Below are 13,905 nucleotides of genomic sequence, written 5' to 3' on the forward strand. Positions count from 1 at the left end.
AGTCCAAAAGGTAATATTTGATTGTAACATGCTTTTTGTTGGGTAATTAGAGTACTTAAGGCAAAAAAAAAATTTACGCGCCATAAAAATAATTCAGGGCTGAAAGGGCTAAGGGTCCAAACGCTCGGCATCGGCTCAACCACCAGGATCCCCGTTTTCCCGGACACGGCGATGCCACACACGGCTAAGCGCGGATGCTCGGGTCCGTGGTGACGCATTGTTCACCATCATCCCCCTGCGGGGATGTCCCTGCGGATGCTCGGGATACCCCGTGGTGTCGCCACTCACCAGCGTCTGCATGCTGTAGACGCCCCCCTGCGGGGAAATGTTTCACTTGTGTGGTATCTTTTGGCTCAGTGCCTTTAATACATGCGGCCTCCTTCAAAGGCTACAGACTGTTGCCTTCCTCATCTTAGTTTTAAAGACCTTGAACAGCTTTCTAAGTTCTGCGGCTGAGCCTTGCATTAATTTTTTTATCAAAGGAATGAACAAGCCAAGCGTGATGTCGAAGCTCAAGGCAGCGCAGCACCTCAAGCTAAGCAGATTGAATTATTTGTACACTGCTTGCTTCGTGCATTGAAGCTTTCTAGTCAGCTTGAGTTAAAAACACTTGCAATAAAATGTTATGAAGCAGTGAACATTGTTTAAAATATTTTTTGCGTCATGCGTTTTTGCCGTCTGTTTGCTACCAACTGCATCTTTTGAATCCGATTTCTGTCTTGTTTGCCGGACATTTACACATTCAAAAAGAGCAACTCTACTGACATTGACGATATCCAAACGAGACGCCCTAGGCCTCGTGCTTTGTGTCTTGCCATCCGAGCGCAGGTAAGTGAGGCTGTTGCCATGCCCCAGCATGCACAGCGACTGCGCCCGCAGACAATTTTCGGCCGCGTGCCACAAGGCGTGTGCGGCGCAGATATTTGTAAAGAGTTAGTGAAACGCTTCTCGAAGTCTGAGCTGGGAGGCGTGCAGGACTTTGGAGCTGGCCGCTTTGAGGTCACCTTTAAGTCCAAGCCTGCCGTCCAGCGCTTTCTCGCGAAGCCTGTAATCGAGGTGCGAGGCACCGCGGTGCACTTCGCGTACCGCGGCACGCTGAGCACCGTGGTGCGAGTGTTTGGTTTTCCAGTTGACATCGAGGTAGCCAAGCTGAAAGGAGCCCTGGAGCAGTACGGACCAGTCGAGACCATCGCCGCAGAGTACGTGCCTGGATTCGACAGCGTGGCGAACGGGACCAGGCGCGTGCGGATGGAGATGAAGTCGGCGCTGCCCAACTTCCTGAAGGTAGCCGAGTTCACCGTGCAGTGCGAGTATGAGGGTGTCGCACGTGTCTACCGACGCTGTGGTTCTCGCGACCACGTGCGGGCGGCGTGCGACGTGCCTTTGTGCTCACGCTGCGGTGTGTTTGGCCACGGCACGTGTGAGCAGCCGTTCCCCCAGTGTGGCGGCGACCACGGCGTTGCGAAGTGTGCAACGCGCACGTTCGCGTCAGTAGCGAAGCGCGCGATGGTGTCTGCTGCAGCTGCGTCGCAGGTTGTCATCGCGTCAGAGAAGGACCAGGACCCTGCCACGGACACCCCGGTCGAGGCCTCCAGTGGCCCCGCAGTTCCAGGAAGCAGCCAACACGAGGACGACAAGCCTGCTGAGCCATGCGCGGCGGAACCGGTCGCGGCGGAGGCGAGCGCGCCCCCGAACCAGAAGGGCGAGTTCACTCTCGTGCAGCGGCGGAAGCGCTGACGGAAGGCGCGAGCAGCCAGCCCACGCAGCGAGGCCCCAGCGCCATCTGAGGACAGCTCCGCGCACTGCCGTGTGCCCGCGAAACTCAAACGATGCGATGAGCCGCGCGCTTCTTCTCCTCTTGCAGGGGACGGCTCCAAGCAGTCCGGAGACGAGGGGCACTGATGCAACTCGTGCAGTGTGGTCACCAACTGCGACTGCAGATTCCTGAGCGACGCCATGCACAGCTCGGACGAGGATGAAGACGAGGTAAGCGGGGCAGCCGCCCCGCGACCGTGACCGCCTTCCTGGCGCGTCGCGACTGTTGTCCGGGTAGGACCTTCACCCCAAAACAAAAAACTGTCCCCCCCACTTGTGGAGGGGCACTGGGCCTTGCCGGGGGTGTCGGCTGGATGATGATGAGTGATGATGATGATGGAATCGAACCCGCGTCTTTTGGGCCAGCAGCCGAGCACCATAGCCACTGAGCCACCGCGGCGGCGCGTAAGAAGTTCCATCCGATGTTTCATTGCATACCTCTGAAAAGGTGGGTCGCCAAGTTTCTCTCAACTGAAACTGTCGCAAGGCATGGCAAAAGATGGGATGATCGGAGCTCCCAGAGTTTTAATGCTGAAGCAATTGAGGCCACTTTCAACTCCAATGCACGGCTTTCCTGCTGACGTGCAGGTTTCTTTGGCACCACAGCATCAACTGTGAGCAGACACCTCAGGAAGAGTGGGCTGCGTCCTAACAAAGCTCGCGTGCACCACGAACTTACCGCCCAAGACCTGGCACAACGAATGGAGTTCTGTCGTGCAGAACAGAAAAGAACTGCTGCAGACCCTGGACGTTTGCAGTTTATATTGCTCACTGATGAAGCGATTTCCCACCTCGACGGCGATGTGAACCGACAAAACACGTGACAGTGGTCCCAAAAAATCCCAGGTTTTCAACGACATGTCCTGTGCACTCTCCAGGTGTGACACTTGTAACTCTCAACCTGTCAGTTGTCATGGTAGTGTGAAGTTTTCGGCACCCAAACAGGCAAGTGCCAGTAGAGTATGGCACAGACAGTGTCTGGTAAAAATCCTTGTTTCCCCATTAATTTTTTGTCGTGTTTCCTCTGTGCAGCATGGCAAGACCATTCGCCGTGGTGAAGTTTCCGCTCGAGGACGACTGCCTTGCAGTCATTCCTGTCGGATGGCTCACTGAGACAAAAGAAGAGTGCTACTGGCCTGTGGCCAGGAGCTCAGAGGTAACACGGCTCGCAAAAGCTGAGGCCGAGCCAGCTCTCGGAGGGGAGTGGATGCGTTGCCCAGTGGTTGTCGTTACCACTTGCCGTAAGTAGTCTTATTGCAGACGTAATGATGGTAACTTCATCAGCGATTGTAAAGGCCTCTTTGCTAGATTCTGTGAGTCTGCACCTCTGCATGGCTAAATTACGACTAAGAAGTCATGTTGATAGCCACCGCTTATCCAGCTGTCAAAAAGAGGAGCAGAATGAACTGGTAGCTATTGCACTTGCGTCCCACATGGTCGCCAAGCTTGCGAAGCTTGGGTTGTGTCAGCACAACGATTCTGGTGAATAAAGAATCCGAGGACTCTTTATTCAGTGGCTTCGGGTATGGGTCAATTAACCCGAGAGGGAACTAATGGGGTCTTGCATCTTGGCAAGGGGCCGAGATGCATGAATTCTGATTTTCGAAGAGAGCACTGCACCCCGAAAATTTTGATCACACCTTCTTCCTAAAGCTGTTTAGACCACGAAGACACCACTTCCACCCAGGTGGGACCTTTATTGGGCATTCTATGCTTGATTTTTATTATGCCTCGTGGGCACTTTGCTAGGCCCAATGAGAGCTTGCACAAACACCGCCCTGGACGGGGTTGCCCATATGGCGGCCTCCGCTATTCGGGGCTACAATCCGTCTACCCTCTTCTCAACCGAAATCTCCCCTGTTGCTGCTCAAGATGCTGAGGAATCGTCGGACGATATTTCTGACGAGAGGCCCTACACGTTGCTCGTGCTAGCCAAGCGTGGCCAACGCCCCAAGACAGGGGGGGCCACCGTCTGCAGTACCGACGTCGCCGCTCAACACTCTCCTGCTCCAGAGGTCGGCGCGCGGGTTCCGCCGGCACAGAAGCCATCGTGGCGTCCACGCAGGATGCCTTTTTTCGAGAAGGGAGACATCATTAAGATCATAAAGAAAATATAAACAAAAGCACATAAAATCACTACAAGCTTTTAAAATATTCAGTCACAGCTTAAATACCATGAGTTGAGGCAAGGCGGCCATGGCTTGAGGCAGGTTCTCACAGCAGTACAAAATGAATTTTGTTCAGACCGTTGGTTCGAAGGCAGTTAGTTCGCCTATACGGAGATAGTCTATGCCGAGCAAGTGTACGACAGCGTGCAGTGCTTTTGTAGTCGGACCTGGGGATCCCGAAGCTTCCCCTGGTCAACATTCTATGTCTTTGTGAGGAAAACACAGTCGTCGTGCACTTTGGGTCCTCGATCGGCCCCATCGCAGTGAAAAAAAGTCTGCGCGAAGGGTGTCTGCCGTCGCCACTGGAATATTCTCTATGGTGAGTATCGAGCGAGAGCTGCTTAGGTCATAGATTGGTTTCCGCCTCAGATGGAATGGATGAAAACCGCTGACTGCCAGGTGTAAAGCCTTCACGGACGATCTAGTACTGCCTGTGGAATACCCTCCTAAAGATTTGCAATTTCTGCTAAACAACTGCCAGAATGTGGTTATCCGTCTGAACCGGCAACTCAGTTTCAAGAAGACTGTGGTTGTTTGCCTGGCTGGAACCAACACAGCGGATTAGGAATTAACCTTGGAAAATAAGACCTTTGCCCAGAGTTCATAATTCCGATGTCTGGGAGTGAAGATGTGCGCTGAAAATCCGTTACGGCCTTCACAAGGCTACCGACAGGTTGCCCTGCAGGTTCAATCTATCTTGTGTCGCCGATAGCTCAAGGGTGTAATCGCTATGTGATGGTTGGCAACCAGCGGAAGCTTGCGCATGTACCTAGACGCTTGCGAATGCTGTGCTGTGCCTGTCAATGCACACGAGAATAACGCGAGAGACAACAGTGCGAATTTGACTGAACTTCCTACACGTTCCGAGCATCCTTAGAAACTTTGAATTTGCCGTGGACCGATTTCCCTTTTATTGTAAACTCTCAAGAAATGAAATAAAATAAACAAAAAAAATTGGAGAGGAAGCCCGCACCCAACCAGAGGTTATCACAGGCGATCCAATTAAACATAAAAGAAAAGAGGCCAACGCCCAAGAGACAATTTCAGAAAAACCAATTACAAGAGAGGAAAAAAAAAAAAAAGAGGCACAAATGATGGGCGGGGAAAAGTGATTTTTAAAGCAAGACGCCCCTGAAGGATTAAGAGGGACGAAATGAACATGAAACAGGGATGGGTCCAGCGTGACCAGATTCTTCAGACAGGCTCGCAGGCGGCCAGGAGGAAGGAAGGTGCGGGGATCTGTAAGAAGGGAGAAGAGACAGGAAAAGAAAGCGAGGAGAAAAGAAAAAAAAACGAACAAACAGGAGATAAGAAAGCAGAAGGAGTACATGAAAAAGGGGAAATAGAAAAGAGGATCAAGTAAATGAGAAAAAGGCATGTGATAACGCAAGGAAATAGAACGAGCGAAAAGTAAAAAAAAAATCAAACAAACAATTAAAGCATCAAAATATAACAGCTAGAGAAAAGAAAAAGGAATGGCAAAAAATAAAAATAAACATGAAAAACGAAAAGCAAACAAAACAAAGACTGCATGTACAGAGGTGTCCACTTCCAACCTGAACACCGCTCCGTGCAGCCAGCGCGGCCGGCGCTCCGCGGTGCGCCTCTCTCGGGCGCCTGGGGGAGCACTGCGCGCAAGCGCAGTGACAGCTGTAGGCGGGGCCTTCGCCGCGTCGTCTGCTTCAGTGCGGCGGCTCCACCAAGCCAAGCTTGCTATGCGGTGAAGCGAACTTTGCTCTTGCTATGCGCAATAAAACGGCAGTCCTGCACGGTTTTTGAGAAGCGCAGCAACCGCGCTTGGTTCTGTGTAGCGCGTGATACAGCGGTGGCATTTGCCCCTGTTCGTGTTTTCTTTCTTTCTTTCTTTCTTTCTTTCCTTCTTTCTTTCGCCCAACTCTGAGGTATGAAAACAATCATGTGAGTCCGGGGAATAGCCTGACTGATCGCCACCGAGGAGCTGAGGAGCTGAGTTGTCCGCACAGCTTGAGCATCTCATTCACACATGGACCAAGTTTTACACGAGAGCCTTAATCGCATGAAAGAAAGAAAGAAAGGAAGAAAGAAAGAAAGATGGAAAGAAAGAAAGGAAGAAAGAAAGGAAGAAAGAAAACACGAACAGGGTCAAACGCCACCGCTATATCACGCGCTACACAGAACCAAGCGCGGTTGCTGCGCTTCTCAACAACCGTGCCGGACTGCCATTTTATTGCGCATAGCAAGAGCGAAGTTCGCTTCACCGCATAGCAAGCTTGGCTTGGTGGAGCTGCCGCGCTGAAGCAGACGACGCGGCGAAGGCCCCGCCTACAGCTGTTACTGCGCTTGCGCGCAGTGCTTCCCCAGGCGCCCGCGAGAGGCGCAGCGCGGAGCGCCGGCCGCGCTGGCCGCACGGAGCGGTGTTCAGGTTGGAAGTGGACACCTCTGTACACGCAAAGCCAGCAAATATCAAGGTCCACATACCATCCACATGCCCGTGAGGCAGGGGCAGGGCCACGGCCCACCAATATTGGTCATATGGTGCCCCCGACCACATGAGACATGGGGAGGCACAGAAATGGCAGGGAGGTCTACGAGCCATCAGGGCGGGAATAAACACAAGAGACAGGTGAAAGACGGGAAGAAACGCGAAAAACAATGCACGAGACCGAGGGGAACCTAACAAAGAGGGGAAGTCATGAGGGGAAAGAAAGTGCGGATAGCCGGGAAGCCCTGCTGCTATAGTCTGCGGTGAGAGGACAGGCACGCAGGTAATGAAGAACATCCCCCACAGCTGCCCCGCATGGACAAGAAGGTGAACGAAGGAGGGCAAAACGATGGTGAGAGGAGTCGACCAACCTTTCACCCATGGCGGCTTGCAGCTTTGCCATCGGCGGAGCGATACATAGTGACCAGAGTTGTTGTGACTGCACTCTTGCAAATTTCAGACTAGGAGAATGCTGCACTGCTCTTCAGCATGGAAGCAAATGTCAAATATGAACTACACAATCCACCGCCAACCGAGCCCTACTGATCTCATTAACCAGCTAGAAATGATTCAAAATAATGCAGCTCATTTCATCTTCTCTAAGTACCACCGCACCGCTAGTATATCCCCAATGCAGTCTAATCTCAATCTGCTACCCCTCACATCGCGTCGAAAGCATGCACGATTATGCCTCTTTCATAAGATATTTTACCATGATGACTTGCACGGTAAATTGCTCATTCCGCCTTCATATGTATCATCCTGCATTTACCACATTCACAAAGTTGGCATAAATTCATGCAACACTAAATGTTTCTCCGATTCATTCATACCCCGCACATCTAGAGACTGGAACTGCCTTCCCTCTTCCGTTGCAACAAACAATAAATTTTGGTTATTTCTGTCTGCTGTGCACAATATAGACCATGCCAGTTTTTCTTAACACTGCATAAAACCTACCTCTCTTCCTGTGCGTTCGTATATTATTTAATTCCACCACTGTGTACTCTTAAACGTTATCGCGAATTTCGTTGTGTTATATTAAGTGTTATGGGACTTTGTTTAGATCCTTTGTAACCAACCTCAACTGTCACAGTGTTACTTGTAAGTTCTTATTCCTGTGCATATTTTTTGTTTTATTTATTACAACCCACTCCCCTCTGTAATGTTTATACCCTGAGGGTAATAATAAATAAAATAAATAAATAAACTGATGTTGCACACGAGTGTATCGAGGTATCAAGGAACAGCACAGTAAGCTTGAATAGTTTAACTTTTTTTTTTCTTTCGCTATCCTCTCGTGCCATGTAAGTCATCATAAACTGAGCTGTCAAGACTAAGTGCAGGCGGCACCAGTCAGCGACATATTTTTCAAGCCGAAGACAGGTCCGCCAGTGCCCCAACCTGTCCCTAGAGCCCAAAATAGCACACCAATCTGGACCGATCAACAACTGCATAGCTTCTTGCAGCAAGTCAAGGTAAAAAAAAAAAAGACTTAATCAAGCACATACAGGCAGCTTGCACACATTCACCTATGAGTTGTACCTCGACAAAGGTACAAGCAAATAGGGCTTGCGTGTTCACTTTGCCACTTGTTGTAATACAAGAGTGCATTTATACACGCCTGCTGCTCATTTTTTTCAGGTAGCTATTATAAAAAAAAATGCTAAATAATGTTTGTATCAATGTGTTACCTAGTTTTCACTGTGTGCTACGAATATGCTCTATTTATTTTGCTTGCATGTCAACAGGCATTCGCACCAAACACTCTGCTGCTAACATCAATAACAGACAGCAAAGACACAGATTCACCTGAAGCAGCTGTCCAGGAAGAGCAGTTTGAGTCCCACTCGACTGAACAAGTGCCACAGTTTCCACTTCATTCTATATATTAAGGCATGCATATACAAGCAGCTGCAGAAGTGCAGCTAACAGATGCATCTTGCAATGAAATAGAAAACGAACACGTGGGCAGTCAGAATCATTGATGTAAGTGTCAGAATGAAAGGGACGAATAACGGCATCATTAATGCATCGCGCAGTATCATGCAGGAGTGGCACAGATGGATTCGTAGCCGAGATTATGGGGTACATAAAGGCATCACATACTTTTAACTTTCGCTGGGGCTGTAAAGCGGAGCCAAAAGCTAGTGAGGCATTCTTGGCTCAGGAGTCAGTAGCACATCAAGACTCTCAGATCCACGAGTGTGGTCTGTGTGTCCTTCAGAAGCAGCCATATCTAGCTGCATCTCCGACGGCATTGCATCTTGTACATGCGACAGAAAGGCAGTACTGGAGATGAAGAGTCCTGCCTCTGTGAAAGGACAACCACACAAATCTGCTTTAAAGCAGTTGCCATATATAAACAAAAGTATGCAGCTAAGGAAGGAGCATGCCTACTACAATCAAGTGGAGGCCCGAATGGCAGTAACGATGGAGATGGAGAGGCGCAAACTCTATGAGTACCAAAAAAACGTGACTGTAAAACTGGCAAGGAATTTAACCAGAAAGCATGTGTATCCCTTGAGTTTGGAAAAGATGAATGTATTGCGTGCTGCGCAGATATCTTCCCCACAAATGATTGCATCGTTGGAGCACCTTCAAGAAAACTCGCACAGTGACCACGCTTTCTTCATTTTCAAGGATGCAAGCTCTTTGATTCACTTCACGAAAGTCATGAAAAAATGGTTTGATATTCACGACACAGCTCTCACAGGAAATGGCCAAAAGTTGGCGATTTCTAAAGAAGACGACCGACATTTGCTGTGGCTTGAAGAATGTCACAGCTACATAGAGAACATGCAAAAAGTTTCCATGGCATCAAGGACACTTTCACCAATCAGACATCTCAGGCCTTGCTATTTGTGACAATTCGTGCGCGTACACTGGTGCCCGCATAAACCTGGTCAGTGACTCCCTGGAAGCAGCCGACCGCGCCATCCTGGCGTCGTGTCGCCACGGAGAGACAAGGCCACATAGCGCATAAGATGGCCGTCGACGACTCCTACGGTGGGGATTAAGCGTGTCACGAAGATTCCAGGGAAGAGCTGCGCGGAGTGAACCCAGTCAGCGACTTTCCCCGGAAGCGGCAGACCGCGCCATCCTGGCGTCGTGTCGCCACGGAGGGGGGCTCGACGCTGTCATGAGGAGGGAGATCTGCACGGAGTGAACAAAAGGAAGCGGCGAGCGGGCGGCGCAAAGGCGAGGCAGCAGAAAGAAAGAAGCAAAAGGCTTAAAAGGGGAAGCCGACGGGAGGAACAGGCAGACAGGGACGATTCGAGCGGGCGGTCGAGACGGAGGAAGGCAGAAGACCGAGGCGGCGCATGGACCAGGGAGCACGGGGTCTAGCCTTGCTCGCGTTCGGCCTCCGACAGCACGCTTCAGCACCTGGCAGCTCCTCCAACGCCTGGCCGAGAACGAGAGCCGCACAGCCGCGAAAAATCCCAAGCCCGGCCGCAGCAGACCTCCAGCCATTCGTCGAGCCCGTGCCACAACAAGCTGACCCAGCCCCGATGTAGATGAGCCCTACTGCATTTCCCGTAAGCGGCATCAAGCCAGATCCATTAATTAAATCATATCCTAAAATCATTCCTGGAGTCTGTGCATCAATCTCCTTATGCCCAGTGTGGACCCAGGGCCATTTTAAGAAACTGGTCCATCACATATTCACGTCCAAGTAAACTGCGGGGACAGTGCAGTACCTTGTTGAAGCAAGATGTGAACTACGTGCTCACAAAAAAAGTCAACAGCGACTCATTGGGGCGCTTCTCCGCAAGCTGAGATCAATGTGTGGTGGCAGTGATGTGGTGGATGCAAGAGCCATTACGGCAGCACTTGATCACATCGTGAAAGAAGAAATCACATGTCGAAAAGACGTGAAGGTACTCGAAGTTGACGCCCAAAAAGTGGCTGCAATGCTGTCAACAGCTCTGCTAGAAAACCTCAAGAGCGTGACAGATGATTCAGCTGTTCCGACTTCCTCTGTGACATGCTCGGGTCTCGTATATGTAAGAGGGTGTATAAGCTAAGATAATCGCTGACTTTGGATGCGACGCCTGCACTCTACTTGTGACAACTAGTTACTTGAGCGATCCGATTTTCAAGCTTCCGGAGAGTCAAGACAGAAGTGGACTTTATTATCCAAAGCCGGAGCTGCTAGCTCTTTTGGATTAACTTGTGAACTTCTTTGAAAAGGCTGTGCAGCAGTTGCCCCGCACGAATATTCTTGAGGTGCTCCAGATAACAACTGAGCCGCAGCTTGAAAAGTCAGCTATACTCAGATGCCCAGAAGGGGTAAACAATAGCCATGCCAAAAGGTGACCCTGCTTGAATGCTGAGAAGTTTGTAAGGATACTGCTCATTAATTACATAAAAATGGTCACTGATCAAAACGATCGCTCATGTACTTATGCTCACAAGCCTTCAAGGAAACATTTCAGGCTGTGATGTTCTGTAAGCCAAAGGTAGTGCTGTTTCTGTGCTAGATGCTATAGCAAAGGGCAATGTAGTGTTATAAAAGCGTTATTCTCAATTGTTTTGGCAAAGCTGTGAATCAGTAACAGCGTGTTTAGCATTTAAAAATGTTAAGTCGTGATGTTCCGCAAGCATGCTCGCATGTACTACCAGATTTGATTGAAGTGTAAATAACAAGTATCTCGAACATTTTGACTAGCGTGCTTAGTGAAATATCAGAGCTTGACTTCTTTATTACCAGTTATACAGTGCTACCGTTTATCGGTAGCCTTACCAACGTGGAAAAAGAAGTTCAACAAATTTCACTCGCAACAGCGTGTTGCTTTCGAGCACTCGTTTGGCTTGTTGAAGCAACGCTTCAGGCTATACCTTGTCGACGCTGCAAGCATTAAACAATGCTGCCTAATTAAATGGCTGCATGCGTGCTGCACAATTTGTGCAACAATGAAAGAGATTTTCTTGATGAATCGGACCAGCTGCCCGAACTGGAGGATGTGCAGAACGATGAGGACGACGACCTGTATTTTGATAAAAGCACTGCCAAACAGTGCGAAATACTGCGGAAGGCCCGCCAGGAAACAGTGCTGAGTGTGCTTCGTCTGCCAGTTGCTGTTTATGAACGTTACAAACTCGTGCCAAATCAGAGTCATCGATTCACTGAGGATTGTTCAACATCATGGACTTATTTGATTTGATAGACTCACACTCTACCGGACTGAACAAGACTCGGATCACGATCTGAATGTGAGCCCCGACTCACAGAGGCTGCAGAGGTGCGAAAAGTACTGGAGGCCACAAAAGCAGCCCTTGCCAAGTCACAGGGCATGGCTGCATTTTGGAAGCAGCAGTATGACTGTGTAAAAGAAAGGCTGCTGACCACAAGTACATTTCAGCAGCCTAGTGAATGCAAATACTATATGGGGCTGCCTTCATATGAAGTTTTCAAAGGGCTGTCCACGGCTCTGAACATTGCCATGCCTCGATCATCTAAAGGACCGTCACGCGCACTTGGCAGCATCAATGATTGTTTTGATGGTGCTGCTAAGGATTCGAACAGGGATGCCCATTAAGGAACTTGCACGTAATTTTGGCGTGACACAATCTCACGTGAGCAAGACTTTTTTCTAGGTGGGTACTGTTCATGCACAAAGCCTTGCGTGCCATCACCCGTGTGCCATCGCTAGCTGAGGTGCAGCGAAATCTTCCAGAATAGTTTTTAAACTTCTGGGACACGCGCGTGGTCATTGATGGCACAGAGATTAGGTTTAAGTGAATGCAAAGAATATACGGAGCTACCTTCATATGAAGTTTTTAAAGGGCTCTCCACGGCTCGGAACAGTACCATGCCTCGGTCATCTAAAGGGCCATCACGCGCACTTGGCAGCATCAATGATTGTTTTGATGGTGCTGGTAAGGCTTCGAACAGGGATGCCCATTAATGAACTTGCACGTAATTTTGGCGTGACCCAATCTTACATGAGCAAGGCTTTTTCTAGGAGGGTACTGTTTATGCACAAAGCCTTGCGTGCCATCACCCGTGTGCCATCGCTAGCTCAAGTGCAGCGAAATCTTCCAGAATAGCTTTTAAACTTCTAGGACATGCGCGTGGTCATTGATGGCACAGAGATTAGGTTGCAGATGTTGTCATCAGTGGATGTGCAGCGACAAACCTTCTCGCCCTATAAGCATGGCAATACAGTTAAAGTACTTATAGGTGCCACACCAAGATGGCTATGTCTGCTTTGTTTCAGATGCTCAGGGGGGGGGGGGGGGGGGGGGAATTATTAGTGATAAAGAGCAAACTACTGGACATTTTCAAATCAGGTGATGCAATAATGATGGATAAAGGGTTCAAAATTTTTTACCTCCTACCTAACGGGGTAACGGCACATATGTCGCCATTTAATAGGCCCTCACTAGGTCAGATGAGCACTGGCGATGTTTTGAAGACCAGAAGCATTGCCCGTGCTATTGTCTGCTGAGCACTGCACTTTACTGTGCACTTCTGAGAAATGGTCATGATGTGTTTTGCTTACTGAATGACAGGCGAACCCCAAACTGTGGATGCATGTTTGTGCAGCGGTTTTGAGGACCAGTTTGCTGAGGTGCAATTTGGCACGTTTTAATGGAACTGCATGTTATTTTGCTTATAGTACAGACCTCTGCAGCCTTTAGTGTATATTGAGCTGGTAATACAATGTATAATTTATGAACATTTGCAGCAGCAGCTGCTAGAGATGCAAGTACTGCGCACAACATCAAAAGCCTCAGTGCCCGCTCCAGTGGTAGGAGGACACCTGTAGTCATTTCATTTGAAAAACAATTATTTGTACATTTCTGTCACTAACAGTCTTTCCTTATAGAAGCAGTTGAAAAAATGACTTTCAAAAATCAGAGGAAGATTCTCGTTGAACTGAGAAGCCTAAGGTCACTAATATCATCAAAGAAGCCCTCAAAAAGGATAAAACTGCCAGAGGAATGCCCTGCATTGCCTGCTACAACTGCTAACGAAGTTCTCCATCTCAAAGCATACATTTCTTCAGAGGAGAACTTTGGGAACGCGGTGAGGATTCATTTTGCACACTTATACCTCAAGCTAAATTGATGGCAATGCCTTGCTGGTCACGTATTTTGTACAAATGGCACAGTTGTGCATTTTGCAGTATGGGCACCACAACTAATATTTTGACTCTTAGAAGAGTGACCCACTTGTCGAATTTTCTGCCTATGCAGGTTGCCTCAAGGCTCACTTTCCTGACGAAGCATGCCTTGTGATAAGTGTTAGCAATGTGATAAAGCGGTGGCTAACTAGAGCCCAAGACCATGTTAGTGGTTGCAGCCAGAGGTGCCAGCTGCAGGAATCTCGAAAGCAGCTGGATACTGACAGCTCAGCCAACCAGTAAATCTGTTCTAAGCCACTGGCGAAAATCTTTCCAACTGGAACCAGCCATAAACCAGTTGGACTGGGATTCAAATTGGTCCCAGTTG

At 49.2% G+C, this 13,905-nt stretch overlaps 1 protein-coding gene and 1 long non-coding RNA gene across 3 annotated transcripts in view; one reads left to right on the top strand and one right to left on the bottom strand.

The window, feature by feature from the left end:
- LOC149367068 (uncharacterized) overlaps positions 1–13,905 on the bottom strand; it is a 116,905-nt gene that overhangs the window by 15,314 nt on the left and 87,686 nt on the right. The window lies entirely within an intron of this gene.
- LOC149367070 (uncharacterized) lies at positions 841–2,016 on the top strand. Its single transcript, XM_089570828.1, has 2 exons — positions 841–1,702; positions 1,901–2,016. The coding sequence occupies exons 1-2, from the start codon at positions 847–849 to the stop codon at positions 2,014–2,016; spliced, it is 972 nt and encodes a 323-aa protein (XP_089426954.1). The 5' UTR covers positions 841–846.

This window comes from Amblyomma mixtum, chromosome 1, assembly GCF_055824585.1.
Source record: "Amblyomma mixtum isolate Tamu chromosome 1, ASM5582458v1, whole genome shotgun sequence".
Classification (NCBI taxonomy): Eukaryota; Metazoa; Arthropoda; class Arachnida; order Ixodida; family Ixodidae; genus Amblyomma; species Amblyomma mixtum.